This window comes from Chlamydomonas reinhardtii, chromosome 12 (genome assembly GCF_000002595.2).
Source record: "Chlamydomonas reinhardtii strain CC-503 cw92 mt+ chromosome 12, whole genome shotgun sequence".
In the NCBI taxonomy this organism is placed as follows: Eukaryota; Viridiplantae; Chlorophyta; class Chlorophyceae; order Chlamydomonadales; family Chlamydomonadaceae; genus Chlamydomonas; species Chlamydomonas reinhardtii.
Window position 1 is genome coordinate 6,007,311 of NC_057015.1, and position 23,776 is coordinate 6,031,086.

Below are 23,776 nucleotides of genomic sequence, written 5' to 3' on the forward strand. Positions count from 1 at the left end.
ATCGATATATACCGCCTACCGCGTGCAGCAAAAGAACACGTTCACTGCGAGCCTTCTACGAAGCCAACTCTCAACTGCCGCCAGAGCAGCTTTGTATTGTTTTCGCGACTACCTATGTGTTCTTACACATTCGTCTAGCCGTGTCGCGCGTGGCGCAGGCAGAGTGACTAGTTCTCCTGGCTCTGAGAATACTTCATCTTTTACCTGCCTGCTTCACGCCCAGTGTGCATATGTCACCAAGCCGGTGCACAGGGCTCGATGCGACGGGACAGAGGGATGCAGACCAGGCTCGCGGAAACCCGGGTAGCCAGCTTGTGTCGGACGCTCCTACAGCGTCCCTCGCATGCTAACGATGGAGATGGCTTGATTGATGGCGACAGCTGCTGGAAAGCTCGCGGTGGCGCGAATGGCGCGGAGTTGTGATATGTATCTGCCGCTGCTTCTGCTATGTGCGTGGTGTGCATATGGGCACGTAACCGCGTATCGGGAGCTGCTTGACGACATGCTTGGAGAGGGCGTCGCCGTGGACCGCGCCTGCCTGCGGAGCTCGCTTCCCGCACTGGCCGCCAGGTACGCACTCCCCGTCACCCCTCAAGAACCACGGTTGACCCTGAGGACCCTGCTCAACTACGCCTTCTCTTTTGCGCAGCTGTGACGCCACCTTCAACAGCACGGACTCCTCCCGGCTGCGGGTGGTGATGTCCTCTCTCATCCACGCATGCACACGATTCGATGACGACGGGGGCTCCGTGCGGGTGCGTGGAGTTACAGGCCGCTGTGTTTGCCAGGCGCCTCCGAGTACGGGCGGCTGCTGGATCTGGCTATCGAACGCAGCGTGTTGAACTGGTGTGGATAGCGCTTCAAACCCTGAGCGTGGTTGACCGGCGGGGCCCGGGCCTCAACAAAGCAATTCACACGCTTACACAGCCCGTCCCCTTCCCTGCAACCCACAATCCTGTCCGCAGCGGCTGCGTGTGATTGCGGGCGTGGCGCGGCTATACCCGGAGCTGCAACGCCTGTCCACGCAGTTTAGCGCGGCCACGGGGTGAGCAGCAGCCTGCGTGTTGAGAGGGGCGGGGAGTGGGGAGGCCGGGCGTGCAAGGCGCGCCAGCTGGCAGTGCCGGCCTTGTGTGCCGTGCCTGTCGTTGTCGAGATGCTGCTGTCAAGTTGCGCGAATCGACCAGCACAAGGCTTACAATCTACCCCTGCCCCCGCCACCACCGCCACCACCATGGCCGCTGCCTCCTTGCTCCGGGCGCAGGATCCCAATGTGAGTCCTGTCTGACTGGTCTGATGTAGTTGCAAGGGGTCGTTGCACCCCTGACCTGCAGCCGTATTACACGCCTAGAACACCACGCATGGTGTTGGGAGCTGCACTAGGGTTGAGGAACTAAGGGATGCGGCCAGCGTCATGCGCGGGATCCTGCGCCATGCGCTATGGCCCATGCAAGCAACGCCATGTCAAGGTACCTACTACAATGTCTTGCGCCTGCAGCTACTTCAACTTCTCAACTCGCATCGGCAGCAGCGGTGCGCTGATTCGCTCCGCAATGGCCAGGCCGCCCCCTGTGGTGGATTCTGGTGACAACACGGCTGGCGGCGCGGACGCATTCATCACCACCACCTCGCTCTTGCCGAACCTGGACCAGGTGTGTGGGGCGTGGCAGGGTGGTAGCGGCGCTGCGGGCTGCCACGTGCACGGCGTTGCCGAGGACAAGCGGCTGACCTGGGTCGCAGCCCCAGCCGCCAGCGTTTGACCCCTGGCAGGGGCCAGCTAGGCTGGCAGGCTAGGCTGACAACCTCACTCGTCATTACCGAATGAGCCACCAATGCTGCCCAGTGCCCACACCAGCCTGGCTGTAGAAAGCACCCGGATTAGGACTCGCCGTGTGCGTTCCGGTCACTCACGCAGGGCGGCAAGCTGCTGGACGTGAACGGGCTGGTGGGCGACGACGGGCAGCTGCGGTGGTACGAGATCAACAAGGCGCTGAGGGAGCAGATGGCGGTGTACGGTAACAAGGTGGGCAGCGAGTCGTGTGCTGCGATAGTTTGGTGCCGCCCGAGTTATCATAAATTGCTTGAGTCAGTCGGGGCCGGCGAGGTTGGAGGAGAAGGAGGCCGCCGCCTAGATGCATGGATCCCCCAGCAAGTTCCACTACACCGTCCATTTAGTGTTCTTCCCTCTGCCCGCCCGCCGCTGCTGCAGGTCGTGGGCATCCCCGTGACCACCAGCCCCGTGTTCCTGTTCTACCACAAGCCCGTGTTCGCGCGCGACAACCTGACAGTGCCCGTCACGTGGGAGCAGGTGCTCGCGCTGGCGGAGCGGTACAACGGAACAGGTGCGCGCATGGCAGAATGCAAATGTGACGCGTTGTACTGTATGCACGTGTACCGAACCCGCAAACGGCGCGCCTAATGCCGGGCCGTGCAATGGCGGTCTGTCCGCAATCCATGCCGGCTCATTGCTTCGTACCTGACGGCCGACTGCCCATCACCCTGGCTCGCAGACCTGAACGGCAACGGCGTGCCGGGCTACGGCATGTGTATGACCCCGCCCGGTGCGCGAGATCGCGAGACCGGGGAATTGTTGTTGCTGTCCAAAAGTGCTTGGGCTGTAGCCACCAAGGCATTGCGCTTTTCAAGTTTGCTCTGCCGATGCTGTTTCCTCTCTGCTTGCAGACTGCTTTGTGGACGGAACCATTCTGCAGTGGATCCTGGGCAGCTTCGTGCAGACCCAAGGCTACTCACAGGGGCTGATTCTTGATCCAGAAACCCTGGCAGACCTTGCAAACAGCAGCGCGTAAGTCGCTAAAAATGTATATGTGTGGCTGCCAGCAGCGCCACTTCACAGACGGTCGCGTTTTTGGTATGGCGTCTGGACTTACCACCACAGACACCACTCGAGAGGCACTCATACATTAAGCCCTCCGACTGTGCACGCCCCACGCAGCATGGCCGAGGCGCTGACGATTATGAAACGGTTGCGGCGCGTCGGGCCCCTCTCTGGTGAGGCAGCGCTAGCGCCTAGCGGTGACCGTGGGGTACCGCCAAACGCTCTTGTTGAATAACGTCCTTGTCGAATCCCCCCCTTGCCCATGTAACCCCACTAGTCAATGTAACCCCCTCTTTCGCATTGGGTTCGGTTTAGTTTGGGCTGTTGTTTACAAGCCCCCTTTACTCCTTGTTATGGTGATTGGTATCCCTCTCCGGTGCGCTTCCGACTGCGATGGGCCCTGGTTGATACTGGCGACTGCAGGCAACTGCGCCGTGTTTGAGGACGAGGCGTACCTGGAGGGCCGCTGCCTGCTGTCCATCACCACGCCCACCACCTTCAAGGCCGCCTACTCGCCCGAGAAGCCCGCCCGCTTCGCCGCCATGCGCGGCCGCATGGGCATGGCGCCCTTCCCTGGATCCACACGCGTGCTGGACCGGGCCAGCGGCAACCTCACAGACTGCGACGCGGCGCGCTGTCGCATGGCACGTGTCAAGGCCCGTGACGCGGTAAGTCGTACATCGTTATCGATTTGTCCTGTCTAGTCCTGGGGTATGGGGCTGTCCAGGGCGTGCTAGGAGTGGCAGGTGCTAATCCTGAGGGGCGTTCATTGTGCTGCGCCTTGACAAGCGGTCGCACGCCCCTCCTTCCGCTTGTTGCAGTCTGGCATCAAGCGGCCAGTCAACCAGCCCACGCCCTCCTCCAGTATTGTGGTCCTCATCAACGCCCAGACGCCAGTCAAGTACCAGTTTTACGCCTACTCGTAAGTAGAGCGGGCTGTTGCGCCTGAGCACTGACGGCTTGCGCCCTTCGGCCCGGGGCCCTCAGTGCTGATGGCCCCTGCTTCCCCGCGGGACCTGAATGCAATCCATACCGCGTGCGCAGCAGACGGCCGTCTCCGACAGCCTGCATCGTGGCCATGCTTAAAGCCTGCCCTCTCCTTGCTGTGTGTGTATGTGTGTGTGTGTGTGTGTGTGCGGCGAGCACAGGCTCTTCAGCTACCTGCTCAGCCCCAGTGTGCTGGGCAGTGACGACGTGCTGCTGGACCCGCGCCTGGGTGAGCGGGCGCTACGGTGGTGCCGCCGTTGTGGCGATGACTGAGACGGGGGGTCAGTTTACTGCCCACCTTAGTGCTGTCGGGCCGTGGGAAGGCATGGCTGGTGCTTCAAGCCCCTCTGCCGTGCCTGAAGGCTGACAGCTGCGCTGACGTGTGTGCGCATGTGCGTGTCCCGTGGCGGCGCAGAGACGGTGCCGTTTCGTGACACGGATCTCACGCCGGACGCTGCCGCTTCGTGGGTGGCGCGTGGCTACGACCCAAGTGACGTGGACCAGTTCCTCAGCACACTGCGGACGGCGTTGAGCAACCCCAACCAGGTGGGGTGCGGAAGATGCGGGGCGGGCCGGAAATGTGTGGGATTGATGCGCACTGGGGAGCGTTGGGGTTGGCCGACTGGCGTGTACCGGTGTGTCAACGTGCTTGCGGGGCATGTCCTTTTGGATTCACTTTGATTCAGTTCGGGACACTTGTGCCGCCATGTCCGCGAGCGCAGAACTTTGAGGCAAAATTTCCGGGGAACGTCAATATCTCGTGAGTTGCGGTGTGGATGCATGACGCTGTGCGCGCGCGTGCGCGCATGATCCCTGGTTCTGTGCATCTGTGCATGTGTGCGTACCAGAGCCCCCTCGTGCATGTGCAGCTCGGCAGTCCACACGAGCACTCCACACGGGCACTTCCCAGCACATGCATACGTCCCAGGACGATCTGGGTAAGATGTCTGCGCCGCCGCCTATCACGCTGGCACCATACAGGGCACGGTGCACCGCCGCTGCCGTCGTGTACACCAACGCCACGCCAGGCTATGTGGCGCCGCCGCTACCCGTGGTGCTTGGCATGATCGGTGCTGCCGTGGACGCCGTTGTCGAGGAGCAGGGCGGCGCGGCCGTGTTTGGCCCCCTGTATCGCAGCTTGCTGAACTGGGGCCGCTCGCAGTACAGCACGGGCGATGGTGACGAAAGAACAGGCGATGCTGAGGGCGGCAGCGGCGGCGCTGCGGGCGGCGGCGGCAAGGGCAGCGGCCTCAGCAGCGAGGGGCGGCTGGTGCTGGCGATCGCGATGCCGTGCGGCGTGGGGCTTCTCGCGGTGGCCACGGCGGCAGTCCTGTGGAGGCGCAACCGGCGTCGTGCGGCAGCGTTGAGACGGGGACGCGGCGTGGTGGTGGCGCCGCCTGGTGCGGGCCCGGCCACGTCACTTCTGGTGACAGGTAGGCCCAGATGTGCTTCTGGTGGACAGCTCAGTGCGCTGCCTGCTTCCACACGCGTTGCTGCTCGCGTAGCCCTTAATTGCCATGGTTTATCTCTACTCCTTGTGACCATCCTGCCGCCTGCTCCCGCCTCAGACATCCAGAGCAGCACGGGCCTGTGGGAGCACCTGGACGCGGGCGTGATGGACCGGGCGCTGTCCACACACCACGCCGTCATGCGCAAGGCCATCGCCGACTGGTCGGGTTACGAGTCGGCGACGGAGGGCGACAGTTTCATTGTGGCGTTCAGGAGCGCCACGGACGCGCTCATGTGCGCGCTGGCGGCGCAACAAGTGAGCCGGCGTCATGCGTGCGGTGCATTCCCTGCCCGATATGGTTGCTCATTTTGTTGTCCTTTGTTCAACAATGCCCCTCAGGCCCTGCTTGACGCGGCCTGGCCCGAGGAGCTGCTGTCGGCTGAGCCGGGCCTGGTGCCGGGGCTGGAGGCGCCAGACGTGGACCCGCTGGCGCAAGTCGGGGCGGTGCCCGTCACCGCCAGCAGCAAGTGAGTGGCTGCGTGACCCTCTTGCTACTTCATGTACACCGTACTTCAGTACCTCTGTCGCCATGAGTGCTGGAACTGTCGTTTCTACCGTGCGTCGCGCCTGGCCGCCGGTGTGTGTGCGCAGGCAAACTGCTCGAAGCGGCCGGCTCGGGCTCACCCAGCGTGCGCCCACTTTGGCGGGCCGCTCCCGCAACGGATCCAACCGATCGTGGGGCCTGTTTGGCGGTCCAGCTCAGGCGTCGTACACGCCGCCACCGACCGCATGGCTAGCAGGTTCTGGGGGCGGGGCGCTTGGCAGTGTGGCCCTCCCGGTACTACACGTGGGCAGTGCTGATGAGGCGGCGGCGGCCGCGGTGACCGCGGCGGCCACGGCAGCAGACACGTCGCCATGGCGTCATTCTACCGGGGTAGGTCCGCTAGACGTGTGGTCAACGCATCACGCTTGCGCAGCAGCGTTGTGCTTTCACCCGGGCTGTTTCGATGTCAGCCGTCGCCTCAACTGGTCAGAGCTACAAGGCCTCTCGGGCCCTGCCTTGCTTGCTTGTTCGGTCGTGCAGGCACATCGCAGGGCCCAGAGTGGCAGTGGTCACGGCGCCTCGCCCAATCTGCACGCGTCTGAAGCGGACGAGGCTCGGACGTACGAGGAGGGGGCGACGGAGGACACCGAGCCCCACGCCACAGTGCCCGCCGCTGCGAGCGAAGGCGATGAGGAAGGCACCGACGGCGCAGGGGGGCCCAGCAGTTCAGGTTGGGTTGGCCCGGATTCAACTGGTACCAGCTGCTTTACGCCCATCTCGATATCAGCTGCGGCAACGGCTGCGGCTGCGGTGGCAGCTCCTGCAGCTGCGGCTGCTTCAACGGTTACTGCGGCAGCGCTAGGATCCAAGGGTGGCACGTCAGGTGCACATGGCAGCGGCACGCAGCAGCACGCAGCAGCAGCGGCATCTGCAGGCGCAGCAGGCCCGGGGACGCGGGTCATGGAGTCCCCATTCGAGCCTGCTGCGGGGCTCATGGCCTACGGCGACGGGCTGCAATCCGGCGGCACTGTGTTTGGGCGCGTGTCTTCTCGGAACACGCTGACAGGGCCGCTAAACGCCCCCGCGGTGCCCGCCACGGCACCGCTGGGCGCGGTGGTGCACAGCACAGCGGGCGGCACGGGTGGCCTGGGGAGCGGCCTGTTGAAAGCCTTTTCAAACATCACCGCGGCCGTCGGCGGGAACAGCAGCGGCTTGCTTTGGCGACTGGCGTCGGCTGGTCCGTCGGCACGTGTGGGACCGCCAGGGGCTGTGGGCGGCGCCCAGGGCTGGGTCCGGCATCAGATCCACGCCTCTTGTAGCCAGCCAGCCGCCACTGGCCGTGTCAGTTGGAGCGGGGCTCTCGCGCAGGACGCTCAGCAGCAGCAGCAGCAGCAGCAGCAGGGCGGGACGCCGACCGCGTTTCGGTCTTCTGTGAGCCTGTCCGCCAACCAGATGCTGCAGTGGTGGGGTCACCGCCTGACCAACGAGTCGGGCGGCGGCGGTTCTGAGCAAGTGCATGTGAGTCTGCCGCGTGGGGCTATTGCGATTTACGTGTGTCGATGTCTTTGACGCTAAGGTATTTCCGCGCCATGTGCTTTTGGAAGTGGGACCGACACAGTGCACCGACGTTGGTCACACAGGCATATCAGTCGCTTGCGGTGATGCTCTCAAGGTCCGTCCGCATCATCACGCGCCAGTCCGTCGCGGACCCGCAAGAGGCGAGCTCGGCTGTGCAGTCGCCGGGCGCCGCGCGCCGCGCGCACACGCCCACCCCGCCGCCAGACAGAGTTCGGACGTTGACCGGGGGCGGACGCCACAGCAACGACGGCAGCACCCCGGGAACTGGCACCGCCGCAACGGCAGCCGAGGGCGCTGCACCGGCAGCGGCGGCTGTCGTGCTATTCCGGGGCCTACGTGTGAGGATGGGCATCCACACAGGTGCGCTTGGCGGTGTCCTGCGGGCGGGGCGTGTGATCTCCGGCGCGCCGGTCTTGGTAGTGCAGGGAAGACACCGACATGGCAGACATGGCGACACGGCAGACACGAGACTGATGGAGACGCTGACCTTGCGAACACAGGAGTGGCGGCTGCGGCAGAGGTGACCGTGAATGCGATCAGCGGCCGCACGCAATACTCTGGCGACTGCATCACGTAAGGCGCGGGCGCCTGCATTCCTAGCCAAGCCTGAGCTTGATGGCGCATGGAATCTGCTTAGCCTGGGTCATGTTCATCGTTACTTGATATGAAGTGGCGGCTTTGCCGCGGCACATGCCTATACGGTCTGGCGGATTGATGGCAGGCTGCCCGTTGCTCCGCGGTTTTGCAGGTGGGCCAAGCACGTGAGCGACACGGTGCACGGCGGCATGGTGGTGTTTGGTGAGGCCACCCGGTTGCGCCTGGACGTGGACGCCGTGCGGGCGGCGCGGCCCTACCTGCTGTACTCGGGGCTGCACCTGGTGAGGCGCGCAACCACGCGGGGCACGTGGGCGACCCTGCTGCTCCTCGAGAGCTTGCAATGCCTGAAGCCGCTCGTGACCTGCTGGCAATCCTTTCCAAGTCGACCTGCGCAACAAGAATCCCCGCCTCACGTGACAGGTTGGGCGAGAGGGCATCGAGCATGGGGCTCAGCAGCGGTTGCACCTATACGTGGCCTACGGCACCGCGTTGCTGCCGCGGGCGTTGGTGGTGCGGCCGCTGAACACCGCCGCCGAGCTCAGGCCTGGCGTGCTGGCGGCGCCTGTAGGGCATGGCACTGTGGTGCAGGTGCGTATCTTGCTCGGCGTGGCGGCGCCCGATGGCATCGTACATGCTTGGAGAGATAGTGCCCTCGCGCGTGGCTGGATAGATCCTACGGTGTTGTCGCTCGTGCGGCGATCCGATCAACTGAAGCCAATATACTGCAGGTACGCGTGGTCGGCGCGGAGCGGCTGCTCAGCTGGAATTACGCCATCGCCGCCAAGGCCATGCAGGTGCTGCAAGACCTGGCGATGCAGCTGCTGTCGGGGCCGGATGACGGCTCGCAAGACAGGAGCACCGGCGGCTCGGGGCCGGGGGGCTGTAGCAGCTGGGTGAACGGAGCGGCGTATGTGTTGTCGGGTGGCATCTCGCTGGCTGCCACAGGCCAGACGTCCGCTGCAGCGGGCCCAGCAGGAGGAGCGCTAGTGGGTGGTGGTGGCGGCGGCAAAGAAGCAGCCGCAGGTGGAGGCGGGTGCACCGGCTGCGGCAACACTGCCGGCGTCCTCACGCTTGTGTTCCCCGATTCGGACTCTGCGGTGAGTGTACGGGCCCGCAACGAGGTGATTATGGTACTTGCCGGTATACCGTGTGTGTTTGTGTGTGTTGTGTGTGTGTGTGTGTGTATGTGTGCGCGCGCGTGTGTGTTTAAAAAACGAAGCCGGCCCAGACGGCGTGTGCGTGTGCTTGTGTGCGTGTTCGCGTGCGTGCGTGGTTGCGTGCACGTGCGCCCCTTGCCCTTGCACCCAACCAAGCGGTTGCAGTGCAACCGGTGCGGTGCCAACTCTCTATGGCCTGTGCGGCTGCGGCTGTAGGTGTCCTGGGCAGCGGCGCTGCGTGGGCGGCTGTCGACTCTGGAGTGGCCCCCCGAGCTGCTGGGGCACGAGCTGTGCGAGGAGGTAGGCGTGGTCACTACAGGGTTGAACGGCCTTGCATGAAGGAGACGTGTCGAGGAGTGGCCTAGCGCACGTGGATGCAGCGGGGCCGACAGGAATGATCACAACATTTACGTTGCCCTGTATCCGGCGCGTCGCCGCAGGTCTGGGCGCCGGCTCCCAGCGGCGCGGGCTTTGGCGACGGCTACCGCTTCGTCCCGCGGCAGCCGCTGCGCCACGCAATGACCGCAAACCTGCCGCTGACTGGGGGTGGTGCAGGCGGCGGGGGCACGGCTGCGGCCGGCAGCACGGGCGGCGGCGGCGCGCCCGCGCCGCGCGGGTCCAACAACGGTAGCAGCAATCCACTCATGCGGCTGTCGTCGGCGTTCCGAACCCGCTTAGCTGGCGCGCCGCCCAGTCCAGTAGTGCACGGCGGCTCGCGGCCGCGCTTTGGGAGTGCGATGTCCGGCCCCGGACGCCCTGGTGGCGGCGGCGCGGCGCCGGGTTCTCCTCGCGGCGTGGTGCCTCCGCGCACAAGCGATGTTGCAGGTGCGGCCGCGAGCGGGCAGGCCAGGTCGGGGCCTGCCGGGGCCGCGCAGGACAGGCGTGTGTTGGGGCACTGCCTGGAGGAGGTTCTGCATGAGGGTGAGGAGCCGCCGCAGCAGCGGCAGCAGCTGCAGCTGCGCTGCCAGCAGCAATCGAGCGCAAAAGGACCAGCGCTGGGGCAGGTCCGTTCTCCGCCTGAGCCGTTGTCGGACCTGGCAGCAAAAGTGCGTGCGGCGATAGCTGCCAGCCGGGGAAGTCGGGGCGAGGGCCAGGGCGGCGGTGCGTGCGCGACTGTATCCATTGAGTTGCAAGCGCCGCCGGCGCCCGAGACTCCTGCGCCGTCCCGCCAGCTAGGCGCTGGTGCCAGCAGCGGCTCGGGCCCGCGCCGCGGCGACATCATGCATTGGCGGGGCGGCGCGGAAAAGCAAGGTGCAGCCGTGGCGGCAGCAGGAGCTCTGCCTAGGGGCAGCCGAGGCAGCCCCGCCGCCGTTGCTTCAGCAGGAGCGGCAGGCTCCGGGGCTGCGGCAAGGAGGAACGCTGGCGACTCGCTTGACGAGCAGGCAGCGCGGCAGACACTTGCGGGCCCCAGCTCGCAGAGCTGGGGCCCTGTGAGTGTGCTGGATGCTGCCGCTCTGCCGGTACTGCCGGCGCCCTCGCATGGGCACCAGCCACCTTGGCCAGGCGTGGCTGCAGCAGCTGCGGCAGCTCCTCTGGCTGTCGCGTCGGCATCCGCGGCGGGGCGCCTTGCAGAGGGAAGAGCCTTCACGAGCGGAGAGGGCTCTGCTTCGGCGCCGGCTAGCCGGAGCACCGCTAGCGTCAGCAGCAGTCAACTGTCGTTGGCCGAGGCGGCTGTCAAGACACCCCCCACCGCTGGGGCCTTGCCCAGCCAGGAGGTGCCCGCCCTCACTTCATCCAACGAGATCGAGGTGCACACCTCGCCGGTCGGCTGGGCGTCGGCGCAGCCTCAGCCCCAGCGCAGCAGCACACACAGCGGGCCCAGCACAGCGGGCATCTGGGCAAGCAGCGCTGGTCCCGGTGGGCAGCACCCCACAGCACCCAGCGCCTTCGCTAAGCTGGCGGTGCCTGCGGCGGCAGCCAGTCCAGGTGGCGGGGGTCCTTCATTACAGCCCGCCGTGTCAACGCCGGCCGCCGTTGTTAAGCCGCCGCCCCCGCCCGCCGTAGGCAAGGCCCCAGCGTTGGTCGGCCCTGGGACGGGCTCTGTGCCGGTTGTTGCCGCTGCGGGTGTTGCGCGAGGTGCCCTGCTTGGGACTGCAGCTGCCGTCGCGGCAATGCCAGCTACCGAGACGCCTGAGCAGTTGGCGGCGGCTGCCGCTGCTGCGGATGCCGGGGACGGAGGGTCTGTGGGCGCAGGGTCCGGGGAAGACCTGGTGCCCCTTCGCCTGCTGTACCGCGGACTGCGGATGCGTGCGGCTGTGTCGTGCGGTCCGCTCAAGGGCGGTATGGTGGCGGGTGACGTCAGCGGCCACGTGTCATACCGCGGCAAGGCCTTCGCACAGCTGGCCAAGCTTATGGCTAAGGCCAAGACAGGCCAGGTGGGTAGGGCGGGTCGCGGGAATTGGGCAGCTGTTATAGTCAGCCATAGTCTATCGCACCTGAAACTGGTAGCCTTATTGAGGCTAAGCTGCCAACCAACCGTTTTGCCTCGTGGCCGCTTGTCCCTGTCCCTCAGATTGTGGCCACGGCAGACCTGGCGCGGACGCTGCCGCCGTCCCTGTCTGAGGAACTAACGCTGATTGACAAACTATGAGTTCGGAGGTCAACGGAATTAGTGTTCCAATCGTGCTGAAAGCGTGAAACCCTATGGAAACCCCGTAAGGTGTGAGCAGGAAAAGTCGCACTTCACAACAAATGCTCAGTATTATGCTACCGTATGAGTACATGCGAATTTGGATGTCTTTAACACCCTGGATTTTGCGACCCCGCCGTTGCTTTATCATTGTGGTGGCTCTAGTATCCGGTAGCACGGGTGGTGGTTTCGTGTGGCATTGGTGGCTTCTAAACCGCACTGTGTATCACCAGAGCTGTGGGGCGAGCGCCTCAAATGGATGGTCACCTGCAGATGGGGCATTACCCCGAGCCCATCGGCCCTAAGCGTGTGTATCCCCGAGTCCTGCACACGGTGCGCTGCCAGCGCAGTAGCGCTCTGTCGGTCATGTTGGGAGACAGTTGCCACCGACCCGTTGTCCTGCTGTTGGGGTTTACTATCATATTGTTGGCTTATCTGCGATCTCGCAGTGCGCGTGCTTATGTGGTACTACCTAGTACCTGGTGTGCTACCAACACAGTGAACAGCTGTGAGCTTTCGATCTGCAGCGATAGCATAAACTTGGTCCAGTTTCAAAACCTGTTGACGGCATTGACCGCGGCTGCTGCTGGTTAACGGAAGGCTGGGGCCCGTGCTTGTTTGTTTTACGTTGCAATAACCGATGTGCTTGTGCGCTGCTGTTGCCGTCGGATAATCCGAGCCTGAGCTCTACAGTTAATAAGTTGCCGTGGCAGGGTCGGGGGCATACACAAGGCTGTGCAAGCAAGCGTGCATGCGGCTTCTGAACAGGTTTTTTCCGGGGGGGGATAAGGCTAGGAGTTTGAGGAACGTGTTGATAAGGCGTGCTCTCGGTACCTATGCGTTGGCTTGCCCCTGGCATTCCCTCCGAAAGTGGGAGTGGTGGGTGGGTGGGTAGGCGCACTCCAGGCTGTGTCGCTAGTGGCTGTAGTGCGGCTACGCCGACCCAGGGTCCAGTTTACGTGCGCTTGTGTAGAGCCTGTACTGTGCACGAGGACTGTAACGACGTGCCGGCCATATCGAACATGGATCGGCGCCGGCATGCACGGCCTCGCATTCATGCCAACATCCTACCAGTTATGCTCAGACCGTCTGCCTGTGTCGTCCTGCCCCAGGCGCTACAGAGCCGGCCTTGAAACACACCTACTTCTACCGTATTGTACGCCATGCCACATCCTATAGATTCATCGCATTCATGTACACACCGGCCGGTTAACTGTCCACCATCGCGCACGGATGAAGTTCGAGAATATCTGCGCACGTATCTGCGTACCATATGCACTATCTGCGCTGTACGAAAGTCCTAATCTGCCCCAAGATCTGCCCAGCCAAACTCTCTGCTAGGCCCTCTGAACCGCATTCAATGACTGCACCAAACCACACACGCACACGTGCTATCTCAATCAACCTGGCACCAAGTAGCCGCTAACACCGTACATACCATACCTGATTTGCATACGCGTCGCAAACACTTTTGCGTGGCAAGATGCTTCGGTTAGGAAAACTGAAAAAGTATATGGACCCTCTGTAAGCATTTCTGGCAAACGGGCGAACCTTGCCGAAACTGTGTATCCAAAACCGTGCCCATCCACCCCGTGCGGTCGTGGATACTTGCAAAACGCACCGCCGTGCTCTCCTTCCCGTCCTAAAATACACATGCAATTACAAGCCATCAGCGTACTTCCTGGACAGTAGCGCGACACACATTTCTGGTAGCTGTATAGCATGACGCTGATACTCGCTGCCGCGCATTGCTCAGCCGCTCAGATGCCCTCAGCCTTGAGACCAGGCGGCGCCTCCTCAAACTCCAGCGTGTCCCAGCGAATGCTGGCGAAGAAGGGGTGGCGCTGCGCCGCCGCGGAATCCAGCCGCCGGCTCTGTGCGCGCAGCAGCATTGCCCCAAAGTCGTCAACAAATACAGAACGTGTATGGGGGCGTTGGTTTGAGTTCGGGGGTTCTGGACTGCAGCTCCCAATCGCCTTATAGCCTCCCAAGCCGCCCCCCGACCACAGACCTCTGCAACCCGTGCACTGTAGACCCACTAGGCAGGCCCCCCAGTCGCACTGCCGTTCGCTGATGCTCATCCCCGACTCCACCCCCCGCCCCCACGGCCCCCACCTGCGGCACGAGCAGTCCCTCCAGCAGCAGTGCCCGCAGCTCGGGTCCGCAGCCCTCCAGCTTGGGGCCGTCGGCCACCTCCTGGTCGCTCACCTGCACACACGAGGACACACGTTCCGTCGCGTTTGCTGCATCGCATACGGTATTTGCGTTTAATTTCCTTCTGCTTTCACACACACGTTCCGACTTCGTTGTTAACCTGCACATGCGGTACACACATGACCAGGCACGCCAGCCAGGCAGCTGCACGCGTGGCCACGCATTCATGGCTGCCAGCAGCTGACGCCGGCTCTGGCGCCAGCTGCCCTTGCGCCTCAACGCGCCCTCCTCAGAGCTCTGGCAGGCGCCCCTGCCCCTACACCTCCTCACCCACCATCTCCAAGAGAACCATGCCAAGGGACCACATGTCGGACTTGGCGCCGTACACGCCGCCGCCGCCGTACGCCGCCGCGCGCACCTCGGGCGCCGCCACCGCCAGCCGCCCGACCAAGCCGGCGCCGCCCGTCACCGCCACCTCGCCGTCCTCATCCAAGAGCTCCGCGGCGTCAAAGTCCGCCAGCAGCGGGTGGCCGCTGGCGGAGCGGTAGATGTTGTGCGGCGACACGTCTGCGGCAGCGCGAGCAGCAGCACCGCGCCACATGCGATGCGGGGTCAAGCAGCACAGCAGCAGTACTGATTGTGTCCTGCGGCTGCTCTTTCCGGAAACTACACACCCGTTTCCTTTCTGCACTTTCTCCCTCCCTCCATTCCCCGAACCTTGGGCTGTGCCGACGGGCACCTTAGCCCCAGAGACGCACCCGTATCACAAGACACACGCACACGCCACGCCCGCCGCCCACCTCTGTGCACCAGGCCCTGCTCGTGAATGTGCGCCAGCGCCACAAGCACTCGGGCGCCCAGCCAGCGCACCTCCTCCTCACAGAAGTAGGGCGCACGGCCGCCGCCGGGGCCGCCGCCCGCACGCCGGCGGTGCTGGATGAGGTCGTGCAGCGAGCCCAGCGGCGCAAACTCGGTGTACACCGAGTAGGGCGCCCTGACAGGCGGGGAGGGGGGTTAGCCGTCAATGGAGAAAACGGGGTGATTGAATCTTCAAGGGGCGGATTGTTCGTGAAGGTTGGGGGGGGGGGCGTGCTAGCGGTGGGTGTTCGGGAGGCGCAGAGGAAGGCGGGGGTGGCGTCGCTGGGGAAATGCGTGGCGGCTGCAGCGTGGAGACGGGGCCCCGGCAAAGTGTCATGGTGAGCCAGTACGGTGCGGTGCGGTGCGGTAGGAGGTGATGAGCTGTGTCGTGTGTCGACTCACTTGCCGGGCTGCGAGCCACCGTAGCAGCGCAGCACGAAGGGGCAGCCCACCGCCATCTCCATCGCCGCCATCTCGCGCGCGTGCCGCTGCGCGTTGTACCTGCGCGTGCGCACGTGCGCAGGGATAATCACTCACGCAGCCGCAAGGCCGCCAGGACCTATGCGCTAGCCCTGAGCTGCTGTATGCGTGCACATACATACGCACCCGCACGACACAGCATTCGTGTCAACCGCGTATGCGGTATGCCCAACCCATACACACAGCCAGCCCTACCCTACACGCGCAGCCCTGCATGCAACTCTCGCCCTCGCCCTGTCCTACCGCCGTCTTCCCCCCACCCCCCACCCCACCCCACCCCCCACCCCAAACCCGTGCCCCCACCCCCGGCTGCCCAGCCCCCCACGGCCCCCACGCCCCCACGCACTTGCGGCAGATGATGGCCTTGTGCGCCACCTGCAGCTGGGCGCCGTCCGGCATGTCCAGCTCCACCAGGTGCACCTCGCCCACACCGCCCTTGCCCAGGTGCCGAACCTACAGGGACGCAGGGGGCGGGCCACGGTGTCGTTAACGCTGGGGGCGGGGTTACATTCATGGTTACCGTAATGCAAAAGAAGCGGAGCTGTAGCCAGGCGGGGTGGGGTGTCGTTGATACACTGCCCGCGTGCGTGCGTGTGTGAAAGTGATGGCAGGCAGGCAGGCAGGGCGGGTGGCAGCACCCTGACAGCAGCCAACTCCAAGGACTGGGGCCGCTTGCAGCCGCGTGCGTGCTTGGCAGCTTGCCCCGCACCTTGCGACCTGGCAGCGGCTGGCCGGGTTTAAGCTTTTTCAGCGTTTTCTTCAGGTGTGTGTGGTGGTGCTCCGGCAGCGGCTCCCGCACCAGGCTGGAAGCACTGGGCGAGAGGGAGAGCAGCTGGGGGCCGGCGGGAGCCGCGTGCCACTGGCTCAGGTCCAGCGTGTGGGCATGCAGGTCCAGCGACCTGTGGGGCGGGGCGTGCGGGTGTGCGGGGTGGGGGAGGAAGTCAGAAGGATGGAACAGGGCAGTACTGCAATGGTGGTGCTGGGGTGACCTTTCAACCCTGGAGACCGTGCATGCCATGTGTTTTAGGTCACCCGCCACACGCACACACACGCACACGCCTACACTCCAAGCCGGTCCGACCGTCAGTTCCAGGACCGAATGCCGCAAGGACCCGAGTTAATGTACACACCTGGAGAGAGAAAGCTCTGAAAAGGCGGAGTCGATGGAAGGCCGCGAACCGTAGCTGCCCACCGGAGAGCACACGGCTGCACACAAACCAAACCCAGCGCCAGTCAGAGGCACTTTAATTCCGGCTTGTAGCCGACTTTGCGCAGATGGCCGCGGGCTCCAACCGCAGTTCGTGTGTACCTTCGTGTGGGTGGTCGTCGCCCAGGTCTGGTGCTCCAGACGAGGACGTGCGCGCCATTCTGGTAAATCCAGAGACCTTGGATTCATTCCATTGTGATGTTGCCGGGCGAATTGCTATCGCGCGTTCAGAGCCATTTCGCCGAAATAATGAGGACGCCATCCTCTTCGCGTAATCGTGAACAGGTTCAAGAGAGCTTTCAGATATGCATACAGCGTGGTCCCTCGGGCTTCGCCGGCCTCCAGTTGCCCAGCGCTGCGCTGGCGAGGGACAAGGATTCTGCTCGCTTTTGCTGCGTCAGCCGTGTGTTCGCTCAATTGTTCCGGAGCTCAAGTCTTCTGTATACATGTCCACCCGCTATATAAGCTTGTTATCGCGGGCCATCCGACCATGTAACGCTCTCGAGCGCCGGAATGCGTGTCCGGATGCGTGTCAATGGAAGCCCCTAACATGCCCACTCGAAGCCCCCGTCTCAGGCATGACGGCCACCTCATAATCAATCCACGCCCGCGGTCGTTGGTCACCATCTTACACCTTACATACAACTTCATCAAAGCACCTGCCCGGTGGTGCACACACACGCAGCTGTGCCCGAAGGCAATAGCCTCGAACATCCTTTTCGTCCAGGGGTGCCGCTCTCACCCCTGTTTTCGTCTGGGCGCCGCCCTCACGATTTACTGCATTGCCACCCTGGAACTCGCATACTTGACAGCAGCATTCAGTAATCATGCCATGCCATGCCATGTTATGCCATACAGTTCTATATGCATCCCCGTACTGATTTGATGCATCAGGGGTCATTGGTTGTGGCGCATCAGCCAGGGCAAACGCGTGGCTGTCGTCACATTGGGACCAGCCACGTAACCGCACGGCTACCGAACATCCCACAAACCACAGCATTCTCCATCGATAGGCACTACCCATACAAAAGTCTGACAAGCAGTGACCACACCTACCCAGCAATGTATGGCGGGAGTCGCACCGGCTGACCCAAACAACCTTGTGCCAAAGTACCGTATGTCACAACGTATTGATTGAAGCGAAATGACGCAACACTTTACGAATCCGCGCCACCCAGAGTTATTCATGTCTGGTTCAATACGTTGCAGTTACGTGCATGGCTGGACCACCAGCCTGTTCCCCACAACCCAGTGATATGGCTAGGCGATTGAGGTTGCCGCAAACCTACAGCACAACCCTGTCGACACACACCGCCGCACTTTCCCCTCTGTTTCAGGATGGCGGCACAGCATAGTAGCGGCCCCGCCACCTCCCTTTCTGCACTCGTTCGCACTTAAAACACAGCAGTCCCCACCAAACGAGCATGGTTAAGCATTTGAGCTCTTACCAGACAGCGAGTCTCGGAGACGGGTTAAGAAACCGCCTCGTGACGACCGGCGCTCGCCATCTGACGGCGGCGGTGCAGGGGCAGAGCCGCCACCTGACGTGTTTGCGCCGGCACCACCCCCACTGCTCCGCCCGGATGTCGCTGCCGGCACCGCGCCAGTGGAGTGCCGGTACTGCTGCTGCCCCGCATACCCCGCCGCTGTGGCGGACGTGCCGCCCTCGCTGCCGCCGCCGCCGCCGCCGTCGCGCCCATCCGCCAACCAGCGGTCGCCCCCACTGGCGTACAGCGTCCCCGGCGCGCTCTTGCGGTGCGCCACCAGCTCCTCGAACCGCACCACGCGGTCCACCCGGCTTCCGGCGCCGCCTACATTGCCTCCGCCGCCAGGCCCTCCCGCATCCGCCGCGGCCTCGTCCTCCTCCTCTTCCTCCTCTGCTTCCTCTGCCAGCGCCCGTGACGCGGCGAGGACCAGTGAAGGCTTGCGCTCCAGCGCCATGCGCTTGCGGTGGCTGATGCGGCTGTCCATGGCGCGGTGCCGCGCCGCCGCCGCCGCCGCCGTTGGAGTCGGCGGCCCCGAAGCGTCCCCGCCGGCGCCGCCTCCATCCGCGCCCAGCACGTCGGCGGCGGCGACGGGCGCCACGCGGCCGCTGTCGGACATGGAGGCGACGCTGCTGCGCCGCGGCGTGTTGCGGCCGCTGCCGGCAGGCGAGCCGCCGCGGCCGGGGGAGGAGTCCCGCGAGGAGCCGCCGCCGCCGCTGATGGCGCTTTTGATCTTGTTGAACACGGTGCGCCAGCGGCCCGAGTTCTCGCCGGCGTCGCTGCCCACAAAGCTGCCCGAGTCGCCAGGGCTGCCGGGCTGCGGCTCGTGGCCACCGCCACCGAGGGCGCCCATGGCTATGCTCCTGGAGTGCGGCAGCGAGCGAGACAGCGAGTGCGGGTGCTGGTCGACGTGCCGGCTGCCGCCGGGCAGCGCGGACGCCGACGTCTCGGCGGACAGGCGAGACGTGGGGCCGAGCTGTGCGCGGCTGGGCGTGGAGGCTGAAGGGTAGTGCGAAGAGGCGTGCGCGCCATGCGCAGAGCTAGCATGACTGCTGACGCTGCTGGCAGGGTGCAGGTGCAGCGCCGGCACGCCCGTTAGCGCCGGCGATGGCGAGGCAGCCGGTGCGGCTGCCACAGCTGCCGCGGCGGCCGCGGCGCCGGCACCGGAGCCGAAGCCTGAGCCGCTGACGCTGACGCTGACGTACCGGGACGGCGGCGCCGACGGCGGGGCCGCGCCGCTTATGGAAACACTAGGCGAGGGGCCGTCCCGCCGGCTGGCCTCAGACACGTTGGTAAGGTTGCGGCGAAGCCGGCGTGGTCCCATGGGCTCGCCGGGCGGCGGCGCCGGCGGCGGTCCGGGGGGCGGCGCTGGCGACGACAGCGCCGGCACGGCAGAGCCGGCAGAACTCATGGAACTCAACGTCACCGTCCGCCGCGGCGCACGACCCACACCGCCGCCGCCAGCCACCGGGCTGGCATACTGCATGGGCGACGTCGCCGCCGACGCCGACGACGGCCCGGCGCCGCCGTTGCTGCCCACCGGCGACTGCTCCCGCGTCCCAGGCATTGCTGGAGCCACCGCGTTGCCACCGCCGCCGCGCAGCGAGAATGCCACGCGCGGCCGGCCGCTACCGCCCGCCTCAGAGGCCGACGCTGCGCCCGACGGCGACGTTTGCAAGCCCGTGCCGACGGCGGCCAGCAGCGAGCCCGGGCTTCGCGGCGACGTCGTTGATGCAAGCGCACCGGGGCCGTCGTCCTCATCGACGTCCAGGCCGCCAGGAGCGCCGCTGCTGCTGTGGCTGTTGCGCTTGCTGCCCCGGCTGCTGCTGGGCACGCCGCCGGCGCTGCTGAGGCGCGCGCTGCGAGGACTGGCGGAGCCCTCCGCCATCAACCCTGACGCCGACTGCCGACGCCAGCCTTCTTGCCCGCCCCGGTCCCGCAGCCCAACCGCAGCCCCAACGTTCCCACCCTCGTCCTCCTCCTGTTCGTTGTCGTCCTCCTTCATCGCCGCCGTCGGCTTGCCAGCACCATGCTGGCTGCGGCCGCCTCGCGCGGCGCCAACAGCACCAGCAAGCGCGATGCCGCCGCCACGCCGCGCGCCCTCCCTGTCGCCACCATCCTCCCGATGGCCATCCCCGTCCTCGTCCTCATCCCCGTCCTCGCCCTCCAGCCCATCACTGTCATCGCTCGAGTCGGGGATCTGAAAGCGTATGGCCCGGTCAGCAGCAACGTATAGCGACGGCTGGCGGCCGACATTGTGCGCCATGCGCTTTCGATGTGCCACCCTGGAGTCCATGGCACGTGGCCGCCGCATGATGGCAGACTGCTCCGTCAGCTCCACGGCCCCGCCCTCCTCGTCCTCCCCGTCGCCGCGCCAGGAGCCGCCAGGCCCGGCCGCACCATCGCCTTGTCCCGCACCATCTGAAACCGCAAACCCCACACTGCGCCCGGCGCCCCGCTTGCTCGCTGGCTTGCCTGTGGGCGGACGCCGTGCTGCCCCTGCTGCTGCTGCTGCTGCTGCTGGCTGCACCTCAACCCGCTCCTGCACCTCCTGCTGATCCCACTCATCCTCCTCGCCGCCGTCCGACTCCCAACCGCCCGCAGCGCCTGCCGCGGCCTTTTCCGCCGCCCGCCGCATCAGGTCTTTGGGCGCGGGCGTGGACGGCCGCCGACCCAACGCCGCCGTGATCCGCCGCCACGCGCCTCGCCAGCCGGTCTTGGCCGCTGGGTTGGCCGCCGGCGTCCCCACGCGCGCGCCCGCCTTGCTGCGCGCCGCTGCGGCCGCCGCCACGCGCGGGTCCATCGCGTCGTCCTCGTCATCAGCGACCCCCGGCGGCCCCCCGCCCCCCGGCACCTCGAATCGCAGCTTGCGCGCCGCGCGCTGCTGTTGCAGCCGGCTGTGCTGGTAGCCGCCGCCGCCGCCTCCGCCGCCGCCGCCGGCCCCAGCACCGCCGTTGCCGCCGCCCACATTGCCCGGCGCGCTGCGGCGGTTCTGCAGGATGGGCTTGGGTACCGGGGGCGGCAGCGGCTGCAGCTGCTGGGCGTCGTAGCCGGCGTTGTGCTTCCACTGCCGCACGCCCTGCTTCCATTCACCCACGGACGCATGCAGCGCGCCCCGCCCCGCCGCGCCCTTCGACACCATCGGCGCATCCGCGCCGCCCATCCCGGCACCCAACGCCGCCCCTGGAGCCGGTGCCACCGCAGCAAGCGCGCCGCCGCAGTGCGACGACCGCCGGAACGCGGGCAGCGGCGGCCCCAGGCCTGCGACTGCGCCGACGCCCGAGCTGCTGCCGCGGCCGCCGACTGCGTGATGATGGGGCTGGCCGCTCATGCTGGCGCGCTCCGTCGGCCCCTCCACAATCAGCTCCGACTCCGACGCAGGCTCTGAGTCCGTGTCCCACAGTCCCGGAGTGGAGCCCGAGTCAGCGGACGCCTCCGCCGCCACAACGGCGCCGGCGCGATGCGCTGCCGGCCGCGCCGCGGCCGCCAGTGATCCGGGCGAGCCCACGAACGAGTGCACCGAGCCCATGGAAGTGTAGGAGCCCTGCCGGAGCCGCAGCACCGGCTTGGGTGCCGCGCTGCGCGCCACGTGCCCCCACGTGGCGTCCGCGCTGGGAGCTGCCACCGCCGTTGCTGCTGTCCCGCCGTGGCCAAGCCCGTGTGCGTGAGCGGGGTTCTGGTTGTGGTGGTTGTGGTGGTGTGTGGGCCCTGCGGTGTGGTTGGCGTGGTGGCCGTGCCCCTGCTCCTGCTGCCGGGGTGAGGCGTGGTAGCGGTACCCCGTGGCGGGCCGTGGTGCCTTCTTCCCACGACCTGTAGTGCTGCTGGCAGCCCGGCTAGGGCCCCTGCTCCCGCCCAGACGATGAACCTCGCCCCCACCGGCTGCGCCCGCATCGCTGTCACCGCTGTGCCCACTACCAGCGCCATCCGTTTGAAAGCGGGGCGTCCCGTGCGGGCCCCGGGACCGGCCGTTGGCAGCAGCAGTGCCGCTGCCCCGGTCGGCACCGTCCGGATGCCGCAACCAAGTGGCGCCGCTGGTACTGGCCCCGCCCGGATTCCTGGCAGCGGCTGCAATGACAGCCGCCCGCGCGCTTGCGGTCGCCCGCGCGCCCTGCCCCTCCTCGTCGTCCCTATCCTCCCCATCCTCCTCCTCCAGGTGTCTGTAGCTCAGGTGCTGTGCTGGGGCTGATAGGGAGCCGGGGCTGCCGGCCGCTGCCCCTGGGTCCTGAAACAACACCGGGCGCCGAGGTCGAACAGGCTGTGCCAGGCCACCGCCCTCCGTCCCGGCTTTGCTCTTCAGGATGGGCTTCTGCATAGGGGCCAGGGGTGCAAGTCGCGATGTGCGATGCCTTATCGCAGCAGATATTGTACAGGGATGTGCTGCACAAGCACTCACACACAAACACACAGGTAGCAGAGGCATCAGGGACAGTACGGTATTCCGTGGCCAATTGCGCCCCGCGTCCTGCCTTCCCCTGCGTGTCTTCCACCCCTTTCCTGGCCCTGCCCCGCTGCGCCTCTGCGCCTCTCCTAGTCCGGAGGTGCACGCGCTGCTCTCCATCTTGCCCTGCCGCAAACCGTCCTGCCAACAACTGGCGCCGGGCACTCAGCCGCCATCGAACGCCAGCGCCGACGCCAACGCACCTTCTGCACGCCGTGGCGGCTCCAAGACGAACGCGGCCCGCCACCATGCCCGCTAGGACCAGGCCCATCTTCGTTTTCGTCGTCATCTGGTTCCTCCAATTCCACGCCACCGCCTTTTGACCGGAGCTCCGCTGCTGCCCTGCTGTGCGGTTCATACTGGTGTTGTTCGTGCTGCTGCTGGTGCGGGCGCGAGCGGTGGTCGTGTTGCCCAGTGCGCGGCACACTCGCCGCAGCGGTGCTGGGCACGGAGATCAGGCCCGGCAGTCGGCCGGTGACGGAGTTGGTTGCAAAGCGCACCAACGGTGCCTTGCCGCTGTGCGACTCGGCGCCTGGCCCTATGAAGGGCACCGCGGCGCCGTCCTCCTCCTCAGCCTCATCAGAGGTGTCCCCGCCCAGGGGCACAGTCGCAAGCCCCAGTCCGCTGCTGCCGTGGCTGCTGCGTCCGTAGGGAGGGCCGCCATCGATAGGGAGCTTCGCCGCAGGCGCTGGGCCCCTCCCTCCACCAGTCCCGGCTGGCGCTGCCCCGTTGCCTGAGGCCTGGTTTGAGAACGAGCCCCACGCGCAAGCCACCTCGAGGTCCGCCTCGCCATTGCGTCCTTTGATACTAAGCCTCGCTGGAGCACTCGTGAGGGACTGCAACGAAATAAGCGACATGCAACCGGTCAAGGCCCAGCCACGTCAAGCGCCCCATGACGCTCACAAATTATAGTAACAAGCATATCTGCTCCCGAATACAAGCTGGTCGCGGTGAACCAACTCGTGGAGGCGGTTGCCCGTCAGCTTAACCACTCGTTCGCACGCCCGCATAGGATGCTCTTTACCTTTGGTGCCATCGTTGATTAGCCAGCATATGCGCGCGCTCCAGCCTCGCCACATTTCGGCATCCTGCGTGAGCCCAAATCGGGCACAACGCGCCTATGGTGCCATGATACTAGTGCATCTCATTTTAAGCTAATTCATTGAGGCCAAGCACGAGGGATTCGGCGCGGTTTGACCCAGCCCTGGACCCAGCCCTGCCGGTATGAGATTGAAGCAAAGTAGCTCTCTATCTCTATCACAAAACAGCAGAGTTATGGCGATTGCACGCGAAAGCCGGGCAGTCTTACGGGTAGTTTCAAGTAAGTCTCCCCGCAGGTGTGCCACTTTATCATAAAGAGCAGTGTATCGAAGATAAATG

The 23,776-nt window shown here is 65.5% G+C and overlaps 3 protein-coding genes across 3 annotated transcripts; 1 reads left to right on the forward strand and 2 right to left on the reverse strand.

Annotated features, from left to right (window-relative positions):
• The first annotated feature begins 5 nt into the window (after window positions 1-5).
• Window positions 6-12,707, forward strand: CHLRE_12g535050v5 (uncharacterized protein). Its single transcript, XM_043068632.1, has 28 exons — window positions 6-570; window positions 650-755; window positions 966-1,045; window positions 1,262-1,270; window positions 1,496-1,649; window positions 1,913-2,020; window positions 2,207-2,339; window positions 2,508-2,558; window positions 2,680-2,800; window positions 2,951-3,006; window positions 3,257-3,501; window positions 3,655-3,755; window positions 3,982-4,049; window positions 4,236-4,366; window positions 4,543-4,580; window positions 4,802-5,253; window positions 5,389-5,585; window positions 5,670-5,797; window positions 5,922-6,204; window positions 6,355-7,332; window positions 7,455-7,752; window positions 7,893-7,965; window positions 8,141-8,270; window positions 8,410-8,577; window positions 8,718-9,086; window positions 9,363-9,446; window positions 9,587-11,521; window positions 11,659-12,707. Exons 1-28 carry the CDS (start codon window positions 503-505, stop codon window positions 11,734-11,736), a joined length of 6,642 nt encoding a protein of 2,213 aa, XP_042918727.1. The 5' UTR covers window positions 6-502; the 3' UTR covers window positions 11,737-12,707.
• A 2-nt stretch (window positions 12,708-12,709) lies between these two features.
• CHLRE_12g535100v5 (uncharacterized protein) lies at window positions 12,710-16,945 on the reverse strand. The gene is made up of 9 exons (XM_043068633.1): window positions 16,577-16,945; window positions 16,398-16,473; window positions 15,977-16,166; window positions 15,614-15,720; window positions 15,190-15,288; window positions 14,730-14,923; window positions 14,264-14,496; window positions 13,891-13,983; window positions 12,710-13,649 (listed from the first exon to the last, which is right to left on the reverse strand). The coding sequence occupies exons 1-9, from the start codon at window positions 16,632-16,634 to the stop codon at window positions 13,536-13,538; spliced, it is 1,164 nt and encodes a 387-aa protein (XP_042918728.1). The 5' UTR covers window positions 16,635-16,945; the 3' UTR covers window positions 12,710-13,535.
• A 54-nt stretch (window positions 16,946-16,999) lies between these two features.
• Window positions 17,000-23,745, reverse strand: CHLRE_12g535150v5 (uncharacterized protein). The gene is made up of 3 exons (XM_043068634.1): window positions 23,421-23,745; window positions 22,600-23,232; window positions 17,000-22,264 (listed from the first exon to the last, which is right to left on the reverse strand). Exons 1-3 carry the CDS (start codon window positions 23,430-23,432, stop codon window positions 17,903-17,905), a joined length of 5,007 nt encoding a protein of 1,668 aa, XP_042918729.1. The 5' UTR covers window positions 23,433-23,745; the 3' UTR covers window positions 17,000-17,902.
• Between the last annotated feature and the right edge of the window lie 31 nt (window positions 23,746-23,776).